Source organism: Ictidomys tridecemlineatus, chromosome 1, assembly GCF_052094955.1.
Source record: "Ictidomys tridecemlineatus isolate mIctTri1 chromosome 1, mIctTri1.hap1, whole genome shotgun sequence".
Taxonomy (NCBI): Eukaryota; Metazoa; Chordata; class Mammalia; order Rodentia; family Sciuridae; genus Ictidomys; species Ictidomys tridecemlineatus.
The window spans coordinates 190,074,975-190,094,258 of record NC_135477.1 but is presented as its reverse complement, the minus strand read 5'-3'; the positions used below and the strand labels follow the sequence as shown (position 1 = coordinate 190,094,258).

Here is a 19,284-nt window from a genome sequence, read left to right as displayed (position 1 = left end):
TGGGGACACTGTCCAGAGGGAGAGTAGACTTTGGACCTGCTTGCCAGCTGCTGAGAACTGAGGCGCTGAGGTGGCCAGGGCATTTGCTGACTCCTATTCTGGCTACCTCCTGTGGCACTGATAAGCTAGAGGATGCTTTCATGGTAGAAATGAGACTTCCAGAAGGCTTTCCCCTCTTACACATGGTCAGGCCTGACTTGGGGAGCAAAGTACCACCTGTACTTCCTGGCGTGAAAGCGACTCTTTCCTACCTTGCAGGAGACAGAAACATTGGAGCCCGTGAAATAGTTAAGAGACTTTATTCTAATAGCTATAATTACAGTGCTTGTCGAAATGAAAACTGAAAACAAGTATACAAAACAGTTGATTACTAATCGTGTATTGAAAGCATTAAGAGGTTCCACGACACCAAATAAACCAGTTCTGAGGTTTCCCCAAGATAAATTTAACAGCTCCAGCTTCTTCAGTGTTTATCAAAATACAAAAGAAAAAAGTAGAGGTCGTCTTTTTCGATGGCAAATCGGACCCTTGCAGGCTGAGGGAGGAAGCTACTTCACACATGGAGATGGGGGTGCTCCGGGACCTGTGGGTCTGGAGTGGACCAACCCTCCCAGCTTGCACGCACTCATGCTGGTGAGACCCAGACCTCCTGCCAGCGGGCTGAGCAGGTGCAAGAGTGAGTGGGTGCTGGGAACATGGGCTACTGCTCTGGCCACACGCCAACAAAGGGCGCATCTGGGCCGTGTCCCCTGCAATGGCTCTCCCAGCCCGCCCCCAGGTGACTGTGTGAGCACAAGTACAAGCACAACGCTATGGAATGCAAGTGACCCAAAGACAGGCGAGTCACGGGGTCTCTACTGGGACCATGCAGTGGATGGCGGTTTGTGTCACCGTCTTTGTGTTCCCACAGGGGAACAGCTGATCCGATGGACTAGCATTCAGGCTGTACACTAGGCATAGTCTCCCTTCTGTGTGTTCAAGTGTTCTCCTTATCTTGTATTTTTAACTATTTTAAAAAATGCACTGAGTTTGGGTTAAAAACCAACCACCAAATGGATCCCAACACCAATCTACCGCCCAGGAGCTCCTGGAGGCCAGGTGCCCACAAGCCTAAATCCCTCCTCAGTACTGACAGTGAGTTGATTCTCTTTTTACAATAAAAAAGCTGAGTAATATTGCATAGGAGTACCAGAAACTGCCTCAGTGGAAACAGAAACTATTTACATTAAATAAAAACCTGGCTGCAGGCTGCGTCTGCACATGTACAGCACGGTGCGATGCACACTGACCAACCCATGGAGACAGCTTCTGGCACTCAGGACCACAGAGTCGCACGTTTGCCACATGAGAGGAAAGCGAGGGCGGAGAGGAGAAAGTGAGGGGGTGGGGGGGTTCAGGTTCACTTCTGGTTCCGGAGCTGATTGGACAGCCAGTCCAGTCCTTCATAGAGCCCGTCCCCGCTGGTGGCACAGGTGGCCTGAATGTACCAGTTCCTGTGACGTAGCGAGTGCAGCCCCAGCTTGTCTGTGATTTCGGCTGCGTTCATGGCATTTGGGAGGTCCTGGGGGGAAGAAGGGGTCAGTGCAGAGCCTGAGCTTGGCACCAGGCCCACCCCCGCTCCTGGGTGGTACCCACCTGCTTGTTGGCAAACACCAGGAGGACAGCGTCCCGCAGCTCATCCTCAGCCAGCATCCTCATGAGCTCCTCGCGGGCCTCATTCACACGCTCTCTGTCATTGCTGTCCACCACAAAGATCAAGCCTGCAATGCAGCAGCATTACTGCAAATGTGGACAACAGCCCACCCAAGCGTACCCACAGGCAACAGATACAACCACAGGCTCACAGGCAGCCCTCACGGCCCTGGGCATGGCTTTTCTGGCCATGATTCTATAGCGTGCCTTCTGCCCTGTCCAACAAGGCTACAGAGCTTCTATTAGGAGGCAGATGACAGGAACCTGGGGTGAAGGTCAGCTGCTCACCTTGGGTGTTCTGGAAGTAGTGGCGCCATAGTGGCCGGATCTTGTCTTGGCCACCCACATCCCACACAGTGAAGCTGATATTCTTGTACTCAACGGTTTCCACATTAAAACCTGAGGGTGAGATTGTAGCTTAGGGTCCCCTGGACCCATCAACCTGTCCCTGGCCTCCCGAGCCTCCCCAGCCCCTGCCACACAGCCCATTCAGAAATCTCACCTATGGTAGGAATAGTGGTCACAATTTCACCCAGCTTCAGTTTGTAGAGAATCGTCGTCTTCCCTGCAGCATCCAGGCCCACCATGAGGATGCGCATTTCTTTTTTGCCAAAAAGGCCCTTGAAGAGGTTTGCAAAGATATTCCCCATCCTTGTGGGTGGTTGGAAGCGACACTGGCCAGAGACCTGGGGAGGCAAGGTGTCGGGGCCTGTTTCCATGTTGCAGTGGACAGAAACCTCCCGCCCAGGCACATGTTCCTCCTGAAATCCCATGGGGGTATGACAAGAGCCCAACAAGGCCTAGCCTAGCTGGTGGCCCAGGAAGGCAGAGATGCCAGAGTGACCTCTTGCCTCCCAGCACATTTATTTGGCCTGATACCATCAGGCTGCAGGGACATTTGACACAGCCACACTTGCTCCTACTTGTGGAGTAGGCAAGCAAACATCTGAAAATTGGGTTTTCAGAAGCATGAAATATTGCTACAAAGACAGCTCTTAGGGGCTAGAACCACTCAACATCCCTCCCCACCCAACTAGAGAGGAGGGGCTAGGAGGCCCCTCCAGAGGGTTAGAGAGCAGGTGTCACTAGTCTCAGGACCACAGGCCAAACCTCCCCAACACACCCAGGAGCTCAATGTGCTGCCTCAGCACAACACAGGACAAGCCAGGGAGCACTGTGGTGTCACCTGAGCCAGTCAAGCAGGCTCTCTGCCAGCTCAGGTCTCAGCATCACCTTTCATTCCAGATGACCCAGGTAGCCAGGGCCCTGAGGAGCACATGGTTCCGTGATGCCATGCTGCCACAAGGGCTTGTATGTCAACCCACACTACAACTACAGGATCCAGAAAAGAAACGCAGGAGACACCAAGCAAATCATTTGTTACCAAATCACCAGAGCCTGGTCCAAGACTTGAAGTGCCTCTGGGAAGGTGATGAAAACTGCCCAGGCTCTAGCCTTACCATCCAGGGCACTTTCATTTTTCAGTTGTTTTTAGTCAAAACAGAAATTTATCATTTTTTAAAAATGTTGATTGCTGAAGGCCTTCAACTGGGGGCTGTGCAGCCCTTACCAACCAACAGGAGGGCAAAGCAGCTCGGCGAGATAGGGTAATTAGATGGCTACAAAAGAACATCCCCACACAGGGCAGCTCATCAACGTGTGTTTACTGCTTACAGCTCCAGAGCTGGAAGTCCAGAGTCAAGGCCTGGCAGGTTCCATATCTGGTTCTAAGATGGAGCTTTGTCCTACATCCTCCAGAGGGTAGAGGCACAGGAGAGAATCCACCCCTGAAAGCCCCTTTCAAGGCATCACTGATTCATTCACCAGGTCAGAGCCTTGTGACTTGAATACTTGCCTGCTACTGTTGCACTGGGGTTCAACCTCCCACACTCAAATCTTGGGGGACACATTTAGTCCACAGCACTGTGTGTCAATCAGGAACAACAGAAGTGGGAGAGATCACCTGCAATTAACTGCACCACCAAGTCACCTCAGATGGCTGTCTTCCTAGCACCCACCTGTGGATCTCCACTGCCCATCCATCTCCAGTGACCCTGTGTACCCAGAAGCATTCTGGGAGATTCCACCCCTCACTATACCTTCTCCTCCTCCAGGTTCAGAGCCCCCGATGACGCCCAGCTGCAAGGGTATGTATGCCTTACAGTTGGGATGACAGTCAAACGTTACTTTCTTTCTAACTTCCTCACCTGCGGTGTAGTACTCACTTCAGGGACCCCTTCCCTTCTCCATTTCTTGGTACTGCTCAGTGGGCACGTGTCTTGCTCAGGGGGTTAGACCCAGCAGCCCTGCTGATTTGATATCACCATTGTTCCATATATAGCCTCTGGAGCCCTTTCATGCTGGATCCTATGCCTTGGGACAGTTTCCCTTTTTGGATTTGCACATTTCGTATTAAAAACTTACTCAATGTCTACAATGTAAGCAGACTTTGCTAGTGGTCCCTTTTCTGGGATAGCTAAGCTCCCTGGGTAAAGAGCCTTTGGGAGACAGAGCAGACAAGCACCACCCTACCCCTCAGAGCACTCCTGAAATCACTGCCCATAGGGCAGTAAAATCTCAAGAGAGGGGGGAGAGAGAGAGAGGGGGAGAGAGAGAGAGAGAGAGAGAGAGAGAGAAGCGAGACATTTAGGACTACATGTGTGGCTCTCACCTTTAGTTCTCATAAGTCAGGGGTAAGAGAAGACTAACAGTAATCTCAGGCCCACAAGGGGATCCAGGGTCAGGGCGAGAGGAATGGAGTCCAGGAGACCAACACCCATCCATGCAAAAAGCTGCACCTCCTGAGACACAAGCTGTGGACAGAGTTCAGCCCTGAGCACCCTAGGAGCAGATGCACCAGGCAGACACCATAGGGAGGGAGAACAGGAATGTGAGCACACGGAGAGCCCTGGAACACCCAAGCATATAAAGACATGGTCAGTCTAAGGCCTCAACGCAAGGACCCACTGACTCAGCATCTGGAGGCCCCATATACTCTCAGAAAGCCTCCAATGAGCAACAAGCAAAAAGGAATTTGGAAGGAAGCAGGAAAAGACAAGAGATGGAATTTATCTTCAAGGAAAAACAGGGCTGGGGATGTAGCTCAGTGGTAAAAGCACTTGACTTTGGCACCAGGTTAGATATCCAACACCCAAAGGAAAACCAAATAGTAAAAAGGAAATAAAAACCAAAAAGGAAAAACAATTAAGCAAACAAAACAACAAAAAATCCCAGACCCACTCTCAACACCAATAGGTTAAAAGATACTATGTCTACAAAATAAGATTAGGATTCTGAAACAAAAACAAGAGACTTTTATATACAATACCAACAGCCAAAATGAAAACTTTACAATGAAGGCTCTCAGAAAGCAGGACAAAATGAAAATATGGGAAATAAGGAGCAAAATGAAGATAAACATCAAAGGAAGAAATAAAAAAAGAAAAAATATCAAGGAAGAACCCAAGGAACTGCAGGGAGATTCTTAAAGGCTGAGGCCTTGCCTGTAGCACTCTGGACACAGCAGCACCAGCAGATCAAAGGCTGGCTCAGGTGATATTCTTGCCCCTCTCTCAACACTGAAAACAAGACTCTCAACCAGGTATTAGGAAGAAAAAAAAAAAAATCTCCCACAGAGACCCAGGTACAGGGTGAGAAGAAGGAAGCCCAAAGGGATGGGAAGAAGCTGGGAGACAATCCCATTCAGATTCAGCACTGCCCACTGCTGCCGCCTTCTTCTTCTTCTTCTTCTTTTTTTTTTAAATGGTGCTGGGGATTTAATCCAGGGCCTTGTGCATGCAAGGCAAGCACTCTACCAACTGAGCTATATCCCCAGCCCACTGCTGCCTTCTTGTGCCAAGGATGCCTCAGAATTACATGTGCTGGGCCTGGCCTGCCTTGCAGCACCCTCAACAGAGGAGCTATGGGGACCACAGTGGTCACAAACCCCTCCCCATAGGTGGTTTTCTTTTTAAATTTTAAACAAAGTACTAGAGTCACCCCCTCCCCAAGGGGAAAAGCAGTCACACAATTTAGTGGGGGAATCAGGAAGAGGAGAGCCTGAAGTCTCAGGTTCAAGACACACCCCACAAGCACTCAGGCCTATTCTACTGTCTTCACAGGCAGAGGAGGTCAGAGCTTCCTGCCTCGACACGCCCCAGTGTCCCTGTGGGGCCTGGGTATCATCCACTGCTGCTTTCATAAGCCCAGGTCCAAGAGAACCTCTGCACTGGAGAGAAAAAAGTCACTGCCAAGGTATAGGCCCCAAATAACTGTGCAGTGCTCAGCCCAGGTACTGTCACCTTTCCCCCACCAGAACACTGTACAGAAGCCAAACCTGCCTTTCAGGTTCCTCTGAATTATCCTGTTATTAGTAAGCAGTGAAACCAACTTCCCTGAGAGTCTCCTGCCCCTTCCTTCTGTGACTCCACACTATCAGAGGTCATGCAGTCCCATCATGGTTCTTTCCTGCCAGGCTTTGGGCTCCACCTTAGGCCAAGAAAGATCCTTCACAAACAATGTGCTCTAAGACACCAGTGCAGGTGGTCTCTGCTCTGGAGTCTCTCTGGCAGGAGGGAAACTGCTGGCCTCCTGAGCTGGGGTAAGGAGATAGAGCAGCTTCAAGGAGTGAAGACTACCTGACTGGTCCAGGTGCTAAAGAAGATACTGACTAGCAGCCAGCACCCCAACTGTCCCTCCATAGCTCTCAGGGATACCTCAGGACAAGCCAGACAGCCCTTGTCTAAATTCGGCTCTGGAGAACAATAGGTTCAGGTAGAGAGTTCAGTTTTCCTCCAACTATTAATGCTGTCCACAGAAACTAACTAGGAGGGCAAGGGCCTGCCACTGGAGCACACAGGGATGGGTTACATGTGCCCATGACTTCTCCCGGTTTCTGATCCAGCTGGGGGCTATGCTCATGAATGCTGTGCTCGCACAATGTGTTTTACTACCATGGAACACTGGTGACATTAAGAGTTCTTCTTCTGGGCTAGGGATGTGGCTCAAGCGGCAACACGCTCACCTGGCATGAGTGGGGCGCTGGGTTCGATCCTCAGCACCACATAAAAATAAAAAATAAAGAGGTTGTGTCCACCGAAAACTAAAAAAAAAATTCTCTTAAAAAAAGTTATTCTTTTTTTAAAGCTTTATTAAAGTCAAATTATTATAGCATTAATTACATACAGTAAAATGCACTGATAAGTGATTCATAATCTCAGCTTTCATATCTAATTTGAGGAAAATTTAAAAATTTGAAGATTTTCTGGAGGAACTTATATCATAAAACATTTTCTTTGAAGACTTAGCAAAGAGCAACCGTGTTCCAACAGTGATGCAAACACAATCAGTTGTGTGAAAGCCTGATTCATTTCCAATATAGGAGATTCTTAATTTAAAGCGGCTCTTCTACCTTCTACTTTCATGCGAGACTTGGCGAGATGTACTCTGCACACACTGCTTTCTGTGTAACAATATGGGGTCTTAGCACATCTATTCCTAAAGTTTCAGGTCACTGCATGTCCCTCAGCCATGTCCAGGTTTCTAGGTCTGCTGTGTATCTGCACTGCACATCTTGACACCATTTTATAAAATGTGTGTAAGAAAACCATATGTGCTGATACTGTGGACAGGCAGACACACATTGGAGGCCTGCAGAACTGTGACAAAGGTATGACCCAACCAGAACACTTGAAAAGGCCCAACCCCAGGCACTCCCCACATTCAACCAGATTGACTGCGCCTTAACTGCCAAGGAAAGAGCACACCTAGTGCCAAAGGCTGGCTATGCAGCAGTCCACAGGGTAGGCCCAACCTTGCACCTCAGCTGAGCACAGGCTATATAGCTGTCTCATAGCTGCAGGTCTTCTCAGTTAAGGGAGGGGTATTACCCACCAGGTGTGAGGCTTAGGTGGGGCGATGACGACTAAACTTCAAGTTAGATCACTCTTTTCAGGCTTGAAATTCAAGATGAAATCAGTTTGAATCTGGACAGCTAGAACAAATGTCACTCATGAATCTATCCTAGATTCACAGTAGCTCAAATGCCAAAGAGACTTGTCCACGGACTGCTGCACGTTTATATTCTGTGCTCCCTGTTATTCAAATGTTTGTTACTAATTTTACCACAACTGCCTCAAAGCACTTTATCAAACACATTTTTTTTTGAGAGAGAGAGAGAGAGAGAGAGAGAGAGAGAGAGAGAGAGAGAGAGAATTTTAATATTTATTTTTTAGTTTTTGGTGGACACAACATCTTTATATGTGGTGCTGAGGATCGACCCCGGGCCGCACGCATGCCAGGTGAGCGCACTACCGCTTGAGCCACATCCCCAGCCCTATCAAACACATTTAAGGCCTTATGAACTTCATACCTGGGTAGATCCGAGCAAATATCCAGATGGGCTCTCACATGGCCTCCAACAGGAGCTTCAATAAGGAATAATGCAGCTCTTCAATAAGGAAACATGCAGCTCTGGGAGTCATGGAGGCTTCTCTAGAGCTTGTACCAGAAATACCTTGCAGACTCCATCCTTGTAGTCGACAGTATTCATCCCTCAGTGTTTTGTCCTGCCCTTCTCTCTCAGTAACAGAAACCTGACTTGTCACTGGACACAAGACCTTCCAGAATAAAAACCATAAACCCCACACTTCCTGGCCATCCCTGGTATCATTGCATGCCCATGGCCAGGGACACCAGCAGAACCCAAATACTGGAGCATTTCTACTTTGGCAGGAAGGATACAGACTGCCTCTACCCAACTTGAAATGTAGTTAAGTCTGAAAGACCAGTCACTGAAAAGCAAAACCCAGCATCCCAAATCTGCACCAACCTAAAATGAAAATGGAGTAAACCACGATAACTTATGGCAAAGATGCAAGTGAAAAACCACCTTGTACTTAATAGGTGGGGGCAGCTTGTGGGGCCATGCTACAGTCATTAGTCAGCAGTCCTCACACTCAGCCCACCCCAGGGGTCACAGGATTGTCATGTGGGGGTTATTCTGTTGTTCATGTAGAAGACCCTCCCCATGCTCTCTGTGCACAGTCTTGACTCCTGGTAAGGCCCCAGGTCTTGGGTTGCCTGCATTCCCCAGAGCCTACCCCTTCACACAGATGGAGGGCATACTTGTACACCAAGGGCAGTGCTGGCCACAGACAGGTGCAATACATCCTCGTGGAACAGAATTGAGGGAGGACCCTTGTGGTGACCATGCCCCAACCTCCATCTTGAGATCCACAGAACCCTAGTTTGCTAGCAGTGCATGTTCCCAAACCTTACTGAGAGGTCTCTAGTTGCAGCAATGACCTTCCAGCATAGCTGTCGTCTTTTCATTAAAGTCCCCCACCCCAACTCTTCATGGAGGGTAGGCAGGCACACACCTAGACTATGTAACAGATGCTCATAATAAACACCACTAACCAGGATTCAGTGGGATATGACGTGGGAAGAGAAGTTGACCAGCACTCTAGTTCTGCGGCAAGGCAATTTGTAGCAATTTAGCTTTGCCAGTTCACCTCCTTAACTACGAGTTCTCTATAGAATACAAAGGGCTTCCCTCCCTGCACAAGGGTAGGGGTAGGGCTAGGGGGTTGGTGTCCTGGAGGCCCCTTTCCACACCCTAATAAAAAGGGAACTGGAACAGCTAATGGCTGTGGCGCTTTCATAAAATAAGCTCCCAGAGAGCCCAATGGTGCTTCCTCAAACCACTCAGAAGGGGCAGGGCCTTCCAAGGGTGATTAAGCCAATCTCTAAAATTTGATTTCTGTCTTAAGGGATCTTTCATTTTTGCAGGAAGGCAGGCAGGAAGCAGCCTACTTCACTTGAAGACTTGCTCTTCCAAAGGAAACAGAAGAGTTAAAGTGGAGTTAGAAGGAGCAGTCACTAGGTTCCCTTTGCTCTCAGGGTCCACCCTACTCCACCAGGGTCTGCCAGACATACAAAGGGACAGGGACCTCCACCACACATATACACACACAAGCCCTGAAGAACATTGTCCTAGCTGAGCCTATGGTCTCTGGCCACACCCTTGGCAACCCCAGTGTCTGGAAAGCCTAGCACCTGTCTCTGCTCTCCAGGTGAATATGGCTCCTGCAGATGACCCCATGTATACATTTCCAGCTTTTCCATCAAAAAGCACCCCCCCTTCCAAATGTGTAATATCAAAAAACTCCAGTTTTTCTGACTCAACCCCTGGTGACATGCCACCTCCCCTCACCTTCCCCAACACTGTATCAAAACATGCTTTAAAACACCCCTGCCACTCCAAAAGGCAGCCAACAGACAACCTAACTCACACACACACACCAACTGTAGACTACAGAGAATCGGCGAGGCTGCCCCAGCAATGACGTCACCTGGAGATAGAGGAGGGTGACTTCCACTGAAAGGCGTGTTTCAATGCTGGGCATTGCCATGCCTGAGGATGGAGGGAGGTGGCCAGAGAGCCCCCCTACCCAGGCCACTGGAGCATCAGTACCAATTTCAAGAGCATTTCAGTTCTATGAATGACCCCCCACCCCCGAAACAAAAAACAACTCTTGGTAAAGTTCTTTTTTTTTTTTTTAAAGATAGAGTGAGAGAGGAGAGAGAGAGAGAGAGAGACAGAGAGAGAATTTTTAATATTTATTTTTTAGTTCTCGGCAGACACATCTTTGTTGGTATGTGGTGCTGAGGATCGAACCCGGGCTGCACGAATGCCAGGCGAGCGCACTACCGCTTGAGCCACATCCCCAGCCCTTGGTAAAGTTCTGAACAGAACAAAACACAATTACCCCTGACTTACAAGGTAACTGCATTCCTGGAAAATTAAGAACATGTTAAAACCATGCCAAAAACAAGCAAAAAAAAAAAAAAAAAAAGCAGCTTTGTCTGTAAAACAGATCAGACTAAGGATATTACAGATAGATTTCCCACCTACATGAAAGCCACACAAGTGCATTCCTGGTGCTGCCAACAAGCACCAGGGCTGCTTCCCAACCCGGGAAAGCAAACATGCTCCCACAAACTTCAAAATGCCCTTTCTGGGGACTGTATTGCACTCAAGAACCAGGACCACCCAGCAGGCAATCTACCCTCCCCAACTGCTTCTGGCAAGCCCAAACCCACCCACCTCACAGGACCCTTGTGCCAACTGTCCTGGGCTATGGAGAAGCTGCAGATCCCTCATTCCTTCACATTTCTGCTCAAATGTCACCTGCCAAATGGCATCCCCACTAGCACAGGCAGCTTTGTGTCTCCTGCTGAGCACAGCCTCCCCCATCTTCTTCTGCTAGGCCCCTTGCTGAGAAAGGGGAGAAATCAGAGGGATAGAAAGAAAGCAATGGTTAAAGAAAGTTATCAGGGCCCTTGGGACCAAGAATACCAACCACACATGTCTGAAGGTATGCTTTTTCCTAAGAACGAAGTCAGGTAAAAAACTGCAGTGTTAACAATGAACACTGTGCTGTTTTAACCTATACACAAATATGGTTCAGTCTGAAAATTCCTGTGACTCTAACAATGTGGAGACTCAGGCCTTAAGAGACACTGGGAACTGCTGATGGCAAAAGTACTGCCTCTCCACTGCTCTATTCAATGTCCAAATCATGAGAGGGAGTGGAGTATGCATAAAACCTGCCCTCAGGTACCTCCAACAATAAAAACAATGTTATAGTTAATTTCCCTGGTAATTTTCAGGATCAGGTATCATTTTGACAAAATAGAAATACTAAATGCTGTTAAGTATTTTGAGCAAAATTTCACCACCAAAGTTGCCAAAAGATATAGTATTTTTAAAATAGATTAATGGATTTAACGAGTGTGGAACAACAGTCTCACCTAGAGAAGATAGATAGCTTCACAGGAAATCAAACTTATCACCTGGCAGGCACATCTAACTTTGCCTTCATTTCTTTTACTCTTCAGAAACAAGTCTAGATAAAAAAAATCTAGAGGGGGCTGGGGATGTGGCTCAAGCGGTAGCACGCTCGCCTAGCATGCGTGCGGCCCAGGTTCGATCCTCAGCAGCACCACATACCAACAAAGATGTTGTGTCCGCCGAGAACTAAGAAAAAATAAATAAATGTTAAAATTCTCTCTCTCTCTCTCTCTCTGTCCCCCCCTCTCTCTCACTCTCTCTTTAAAAAAAAAAAAAAAAAAAAAAAAAAAATCTAGAAATCCGCTTCTTGGCCACTTGTGCCTGAAACATACTGATAGAATACGTAAAGACCTTCTGTTAAAAACCCCCAAAGTATAAGTACAAAGCTTCCTACTTAGGCATATGGTGCAGCAAAAGTTTTGAAGTGAGGCATAGACAAAAAGGTGTTATTTCTTACATATAGGCATTTACCACCAGAAATTATTCCTAGCCTGTTACCATCGTCTAAGGAGTAAAACTCTTTTTTGCGATACTAAGGATTGAACATAGGGGTGCTCTACCACTGAGCTACATCCCTAGCCTTTTTTATATTGTATTGTGAGACAGCATCTCTTAAGTTGTCCAGGCTGGCCTTGAACTTGCCATCCTCCTGCCTCAGCCTCTCAAGCAGCTGAGATTAAGGCAAGCACCACAACAAGCAAGGAGAAAAACTTAGGTTTTTGAAAATGCATCATACACTTCTTCGTGGCACATGCATGGATCATAACAAGTCTCCTAAACATTAGTGACCCCTGGGTCTCAAGAGGTATGTAGAAATATGTGCCTCCTAACGTGAATCACTCCTAAATGCTATCTGCAAATACCTGCCTGCTTTTTACACTTTCTTCTGTCTCTTCCCTTTGACACTTTAACCTTCCCTTTATATGGGCTTACAAGAAATGCCACTCTGCCTTGTTTGTTGGCTAACCACTATTAATAAAATTCAGGAAATGAGGACCAGTTAGAGACAATATGGAGGTGGGGCCCTGATCAGACATCCTTACCACACCTCCCAACCTTGGTGGCAGGCTGGGTTGACAGGACTCTGGGTGAGGCCCAACAGATCCTCCTAAGAACAAAGAACTTGGATGTGCTTAACCGTGCAACATTTTCCCCACCTAGTCAGGCCATTTGACCAATCTGAAAATGCTAAACAGTGATATTGTTGCACAGCTGTCACCCATGAGCTATAACTGCACTTCAAAGGGTTTATGACAATCAAAAAAAGATATAGTATTTTTAAATAGGAACCTAAGTGGGGTGCATGTGCTAGGAATCCCAACGCCTCTCTATCCCTTACGTGCACCTGCAAGAGCACTTCCAATGAGGAGTGGATACAGCACAAAAAAAGACATTCTTAATTAAGATTCCAACTGAAAGAAATTTTCCTGTTTCTCTCCCTGCCACCTCGGACAGATGTACATTTACTTCCTTTCACTATCCTCATTTTATGAAAGTGAAAGGTCAAAGGGGAGATGGCCCAGAAGAGTCAAGGAAGAGGCAATGAATGGTATGGCAAGCCTGTGCTAGCTGGGATCTGAGATCTGCTCAGTGAGTACAGCCATAGCTCTCGGAGGAGTGTCTGGAAAAGCCTGGTAAGCAGGGCTTGTGATTTAAATCCTCACATAAGTGTAACATTTAACTTGAAGAAAAAAATAAATAAATGGATCCAACTCTCTCAAACCACAGGAAACAGGAACATAGTATCCCATGAACCTGCATAACAGGTTTCTTCTCTTGTTTAGTTCTACTCTATTGCTGCTTGACTGGGGTCACCTCAGCAGCTGGCAGGCCACATTACCTTTTGCTGCAGGAAAATAAAAAAGCCAAACATCCCTTCCTCTAATTTCAAGCCTGCCTGGTCCTGGACAGAGACACCTGACAGGTAAAGATGTCTGAACACCCTCTACTCTCTCCATACTGAATTGTGCAAGAGACATAGCAAATAGCTCAACTAACATGATTTAAGAGTGCAGAAAAAGGTTTTGCTTTCTACTAACTTTCTTTCCACGATAGGCAGACTATATGAGTCAGCTGTTGTCCAACTGTAATGTGTGTGTGTGTCTGTGTTTTGATGGTGGTGCTGGGGATCAAACCCAGGGCCTGAGCATGCTAGGAAAATACTCTCTCACTAAACTACACCTCAGCCCATAAACCTTTTTCAAGTAGTGACTCTGTGTATCTGCTTCATGGACAAAAGCAAATTGCTAGAGTTCCAACAATTCAGGTTAGTTCTCACCAAGATAACTGAGGACAATAACAAATGCTTCCCTATCCAACATGACCAAACCTTTATGCCAAGAGACAGTGCAGCCAACTGAACTGTGCCTAGCACTCACACACTCATCTCTCAAGTTTGGACCCTGCTGTATCACTGGATTTCAAGTCCTCAGTTTTGGCAACTTGTGCTACTGAAAATGCAGATGAAGTAAGGACACCATCCACCAAGTGATGCATGTTAGAGGCTAGTCAAGGCCACTGATGACCAGCAGACCACTCACTGTGGCATCTCACTAGTCTTCAGACAGACACTGCAGAAAACGCCAGAACCAACTGGCAGGAAAAACTGCTGACCACTAGTTCTGAAACAAAAACTACAACTGACCGTTCCAACATCAGTAGTGACACCAACCACACAGCTCTCCACAGAGACTTCTGAGACCACCCAAAACAGCCATAGATCTTCTTTTCCTGCCAGCAGTTTCATGTACAATCCTACCCTATTTCTGCAAAGCAGCCACTTGCTGTTTGGATGGAATGGGAAAATGCCCCCTTCTCCCAGCCAATTATCCAGTACTTCAGGTGTTCTACAATGGTCCAGTTACAATCTGACACGCCATGATCACCCTGATTGTGCAACCACAACTGTGCAATGGGTCTCGCCTCCGCAGTGAAGGCTGTGAGAACACCATTCCACACGCAGGTTAAAGATTCACCAGCCTGAAAGAGCCCTTATCTACCCAGGACAGCACCAAGGAAACCAGCCTGGAGTTGAAGCAAGGATCAGACAGCCCTCCCTCCGCAGGCCACGGGGCCTTGAATGCACACCACAAATCTTGTCTCACGTGAACAGCAGAGTTAAAGGGGACGCTCTGGATTCCCCTGCAGGCCCCAGGCCCTTGAGTGCAGACTGCAAGAAGGGAAAAGAGGGAAATTCTGGGAGAGCTGACCCCAAATCATGTCTCACAAAATCAGGGGGGGGGGCATTCTGGGCTCCTCCTGAAGTCTGCAGATGCTCCCTCCTTCCATTCCAAGCAGTCAGTCCCGCAACTGGGGTCCCTGCCCACCGAATGCCCTCCCGGCTCCTCCCGCAGCCCCCGTCCCCGTGAACAGGAACTGGACTCCGGAGGCTAAGACACAAGCCCTTGCCACCCGCGTGACCTTGACGGCGTCTCGGGGTCGCCCAAGCCTCAGTTTCCCCATCCCCACTGCTAGGGCCGCGACTGAAAGCAGCCGGATCGCCCTTCTTGCGGGGGCAGACCCCGCGGCCTCGCCCGCCCCCGGAAGCTCGCTCCCCTCCACCCCGCACCCGGGGTGCCGGGCTCCGGAGGAGTGTAGAGCGGAGCGGAGGAGGCAGGAAGCCCAGGCTTCCTCAAGAGCCCGGCGTTCCGGGCGGACTTCCGGACTGCGGTGGCCGCGGGAGGGTCGGGGCAGAAGGAAGCGGGGGACGCCGCGGGGCAAAGCCGGGGCCTGAGAGGCGCGCCCGGCCCTCTCCGCCCGGCCCGGCCGCCCAGGCCCTCTCGGCCCCGATTCCGGCCCCGGCCCGGCCGCGCCCGGCCCTTGCCTCGTCCGGCCCCGCCGCCGCCGCAACGGCCGAGTGTCCCCGCGAGCCCTACGCTGCCCTGCCCCTGGGCCCGACCCCAGTCCCGACCCTGGCCGCTGGCTCGTCCCGCGCCCTCACCTCAGCGGCGGCTGCTCCGAGCCAGGCGTTGGTTTCGCTCCCACAAGATGGCGGCGCTGACGGCGGCCACGTCAGCGCCTGCGGCCGCGAGGCACACCGGGAAGAGGCAGGCACGGCTGAGGTCACGCCCACAACTCAGCGCACGCGTACTGACTATAATTGGGCTGTGAGGGGCGGAGCCAGGGACGCCCCGCTCCCGGATCGCAGCCCTTGCTCGCACCCGCGCTCCCGATCTCGGAGCGCGCCCCTCGGCCGGCCGTCGGGCGTGGCTTCTGAGTCGGTGGGCGCGTGCGCATGCGCTCCACAGTGCCCAGACTCCAGCCCATTTCGCGGATGCGGAGACTAAGATTGCTCTGCGTCTTTCTTGCCCCAAAGCGGCAGGCCCGGGGTGTCACCCTTACCGTCCACAGCCAGGCAGTGGTCCCGAGTTCTGGGAAAACCATGTGAGGACCAAAAGGGTGCGATATTCCTCTCAGGATTCTCCAGGGTCCCAGATTCTCCTGCTGGAACCGGACACTGAGGAAACCAATGTCACTGACAGGTGGCCAAAACGGTTAGAGAACCGGGCCAAGTATCAGACACCTACTATGTTCCTGTGCTAGCTTCATTACCCTGGAGACTGCAATAACCAGAGCAGACTTGTGCCCACTCTCCAGAGCCAACGAGGGGGAGTAAGGGTCAGAAGCTAGGTGGGGAGCCGGCTGATCAGATTCAGTAGGTGACAGAGGCCAGGGTGGGGACATCACTGCTCCAGAGTGGTCAGGGTCCGCAGGGTACAGAGGCCAGCGTACAGTCCAGGCTGCCCTGAAGGGTGGTCAGAGTGGCCTCTGGTAAGGTGGCCTTCAGCTGGGATGCAGGTGCAGCAGAGGCACCCCTCCCCCCTTGACCCCTACGACAAGAAAGCAGCAGAGGACCATCAGAGCCCTTCTCTATATTTGAAGGAATGAGACCTGGCAACCTTTGTGTTGGAGGGCAGTGGAGGCTCTTTTCAGCCCAGTACCCTGTGTGTTATGGAGAGTTAGGAAGTAGGTGGTCATATGGATCCTGGCCCAGTTACCCACTGTGTCCAGGCTGAGGCAGGAGGCAGGGCTCAGCTCAGGGGTTTCTGGCCTGGCCAAAGCCTTCTGCTTACTACCCTGTCCTTCTCACCCACTCTCTCTCTTGGTCAGGGCATCTGGTGGCTGACACTTCTGGAAACTCCTCTGCAGCTGATCTTGTGGAGGCTGCAGAGATCCCAGGCAATGGTGACCCCTGTCCCTGAAATGCAGCCCCTTCCTCTGCCTGGGCTCTGGCGTGGGTCTCACTGCCATCAAGGAGCAGTGGGTGGCTGTTTGGAGGTTGTTCTCTCCCACCCTAAACACAACAAATGCTTACACAAAGCCTTGGGAGGGTGCAGAGACCCACTGGAGTTTCGTGGTGCTGGAGAACCCCCACATCCACAGGGGGACCTGCAATCCCAGCCATCCTTTGAGGCAGTAATGACGGCCACTTTAGAGGCATGCAGACCAAGAAAGGGGATATTCAAAAGAAAAACTGAAAAAAAATGCAGACAGGGTGATGGACTTGCAGATTACTGTGATTTGGTCATTACACGATGTATGTACTTATTGAAATGCCTCAGGTATCCCATAAACATATGCAATTACTATATGTTGGTTAAAAATGTGTTTTTTTAAAGAGAGAGAAAGAGAGAATTTTTTAATCTTTATTTTTTAGTTTTCGGTGTACACTACATCTTTATTTTATTTATATGTGGTGCTGAGATTGAACCCAGTGCCCCGCGAATGCCAGGTGAGCGTATTACCGCTTGAGCCACATCCCCAGCCTGGTTAAAAATGTTTTAAAAGTTCTTGTATGTATAAAAAAATACATACATAAATCAGTAAATAAAATATTGCTATGTTCCAGCAAGCAATCATACCCTAAGTAGGGCTAAGCCCTCAGTAAAACTGCACTGTCTTGGTGGTGTTTGAGTGTTAAAAAAATTACATATTCACTTAAAAGATTTATATATTAAAAATTAGACAATGAAAGAAATTTCCATTTTTTTGAGAATAGTCAGTAAAATGAAAAAAAAATAAAGAAAGGAAGAAGTTTATTTAAGATACATTCAGTTAAAAAAAAAAAAGCCCGAGGCTGGGGGTGTGACTTAATGGAGGACCCCATGCACCAGGCACTGGGTTTGATCCCCAGCACTGCAAGAAAAACAATAATAAAATGAAATAAGAATACATTTGCATTGCTTTAAATGTGGGAAAAAATGAGACAAATTGCTCAATGCCCTCCTTAAACTAAGAAATGGACCTTCCTTCTTGTTGGGATGTCTGTTTGGGATCCATCCTAGGGTAAGAGAGCCAGGCAGGTGTAGAGAGTCTTGGAACAGGTCCTTGCCAGAAAAGCTGCAGGGGAAACTGGCTTTGCTCCCTGAAGTAGTTTGGGGATCAGAAGCCTCTCTTTCCAGAGCACCGAAATGGGAGCAGCTTTGGCCAGGAGGGGGCGAAGTGAGTTGGCTGGAGGGAGCTGTTTCTGTGGAGGCAGCCTGGAGACCCCTGGTGCAGGGTGGCACCTGCACCAGCCAGCTCAGTGCCTAGCTTTTAGCCAGGGCTCCTCCCCTCAGTGCCTCCCTGTGCCTGAGGACTGGGTCAGAGACAGGGATGCTGAATAGACTGGCTTTCTGGAGAGAGTAGCTAGAGAGATGGATGGTTCAGAGTCATGGGGTGAGGCAGGAGTGCCCAGGAGGTGAGAACCAACAGAAGACCAGTGACAGCTGTTTGTACCCAAAAGGATCCCACTCTTCACCCAGGCATTTTGTGCAGCTTCTGTGTACAGACTGAGGTGGGTGGCATTTGTGCCAGGCTTTAGGTGCTCAGAGTAGTTGTATCTGTACCTGAAATGGAACACAGCTGGGATGGAGCCCCTAGATCTGCCTGTGGCCAACTGGTTGGCTCTTTCCTCAGGCCCTTCCCTGCCTCTTGGGACTTGATGGCTCTGATGCCTCTCTGCAGGTTGCAGTGTTATCTGTATTTCTTTGCCCAGGTAGTCCAGCTTGTTGGGTTGGTTGTCCACCACATTGGACAGATCAGAGGCCACCTCTTTGGGGTTTTCTGCCCAACTCTGCCCTTCCATGAATTCTCTCTTCCCACTCACCCAGCAGGAGACTCAGAGCAGGCTAATTTTGGAGGAATCTCAAGCTCAGCTGAGACGGTTCAGTGTGGTATCCTGATTCTCAGTTGGATTTGGTCTTTTGTCCACCATACAGACACCACCATACATGCACTATACAAGCACCACTGTACATGCACTTCAAGGCACCACCATACATGCACCATAAGGCACCACCACACATGCACATACAGGCACCACCATACATGCAACATACAAGCACCACCATACATGTACATACAGGCATGACTATACATGCACAAACAGGCACCACTATACGTGCACCATACAGGCACCACCATACGTGCACCAGAAGACACAACCATACATGCACAAACAGGCACCACCATACATGCACCATAAGGCACCACTATACATGCACATACAGGCATCACCATTCATGCGCCATAAGGCACCACCATACATGCACCAACATAAGCATCTGAGTACAGGAAGAACTTTATGCCCTTAATGGCTGCCTGGAGGGTGGGATGGGGAGAGAACCATGCCCTGCTCTCTTCTCCAGAGCTATGACACTGTGAGATATGTATTTGGTCATCCTTAAGGTCCTGGGAGTCTCTTAAGGGCTGTGTTTTCCTGCTGCTGAGCCCCTTGCTGACTGGCAGCCCGGGCA

At 49.4% G+C, this 19,284-nt stretch overlaps 1 protein-coding gene across 1 annotated transcript; it reads right to left on the bottom strand.

Annotated features, from left to right (window-relative positions):
• Positions 1-283: 283 nt before the first annotated feature.
• On the bottom strand, positions 284-15,645 carry Arf1 (ARF GTPase 1). The gene is made up of 5 exons (XM_078014684.1): positions 15,489-15,645; positions 2,195-2,378; positions 1,981-2,091; positions 1,636-1,760; positions 284-1,561 (listed from the first exon to the last, which is right to left on the bottom strand). Exons 2-5 carry the CDS (start codon positions 2,340-2,342, stop codon positions 1,400-1,402), a joined length of 546 nt encoding a protein of 181 aa, XP_077870810.1. The 5' UTR covers positions 2,343-2,378; positions 15,489-15,645; the 3' UTR covers positions 284-1,399.
• Between the last annotated feature and the right edge of the window lie 3,639 nt (positions 15,646-19,284).

Coding starts and splice junctions, on each gene's coding strand:
- Arf1 (XM_078014684.1), bottom strand. CDS start 2,342: ATGGGGAATATCTTTGCAAACCTCTTCAAGGGCCTTTTTGGCAAAAAA. Junction 2,092..2,194: donor GACCACTATTCCTACCATAG/GTGAGATTTCTG, acceptor TCTCACCCTCAG/GTTTTAATGTGGAAACCGTT. Junction 1,761..1,980: donor CTACTTCCAGAACACCCAAG/GTGAGCAGCTGA, acceptor GCTGCATTGCAG/GCTTGATCTTTGTGGTGGAC.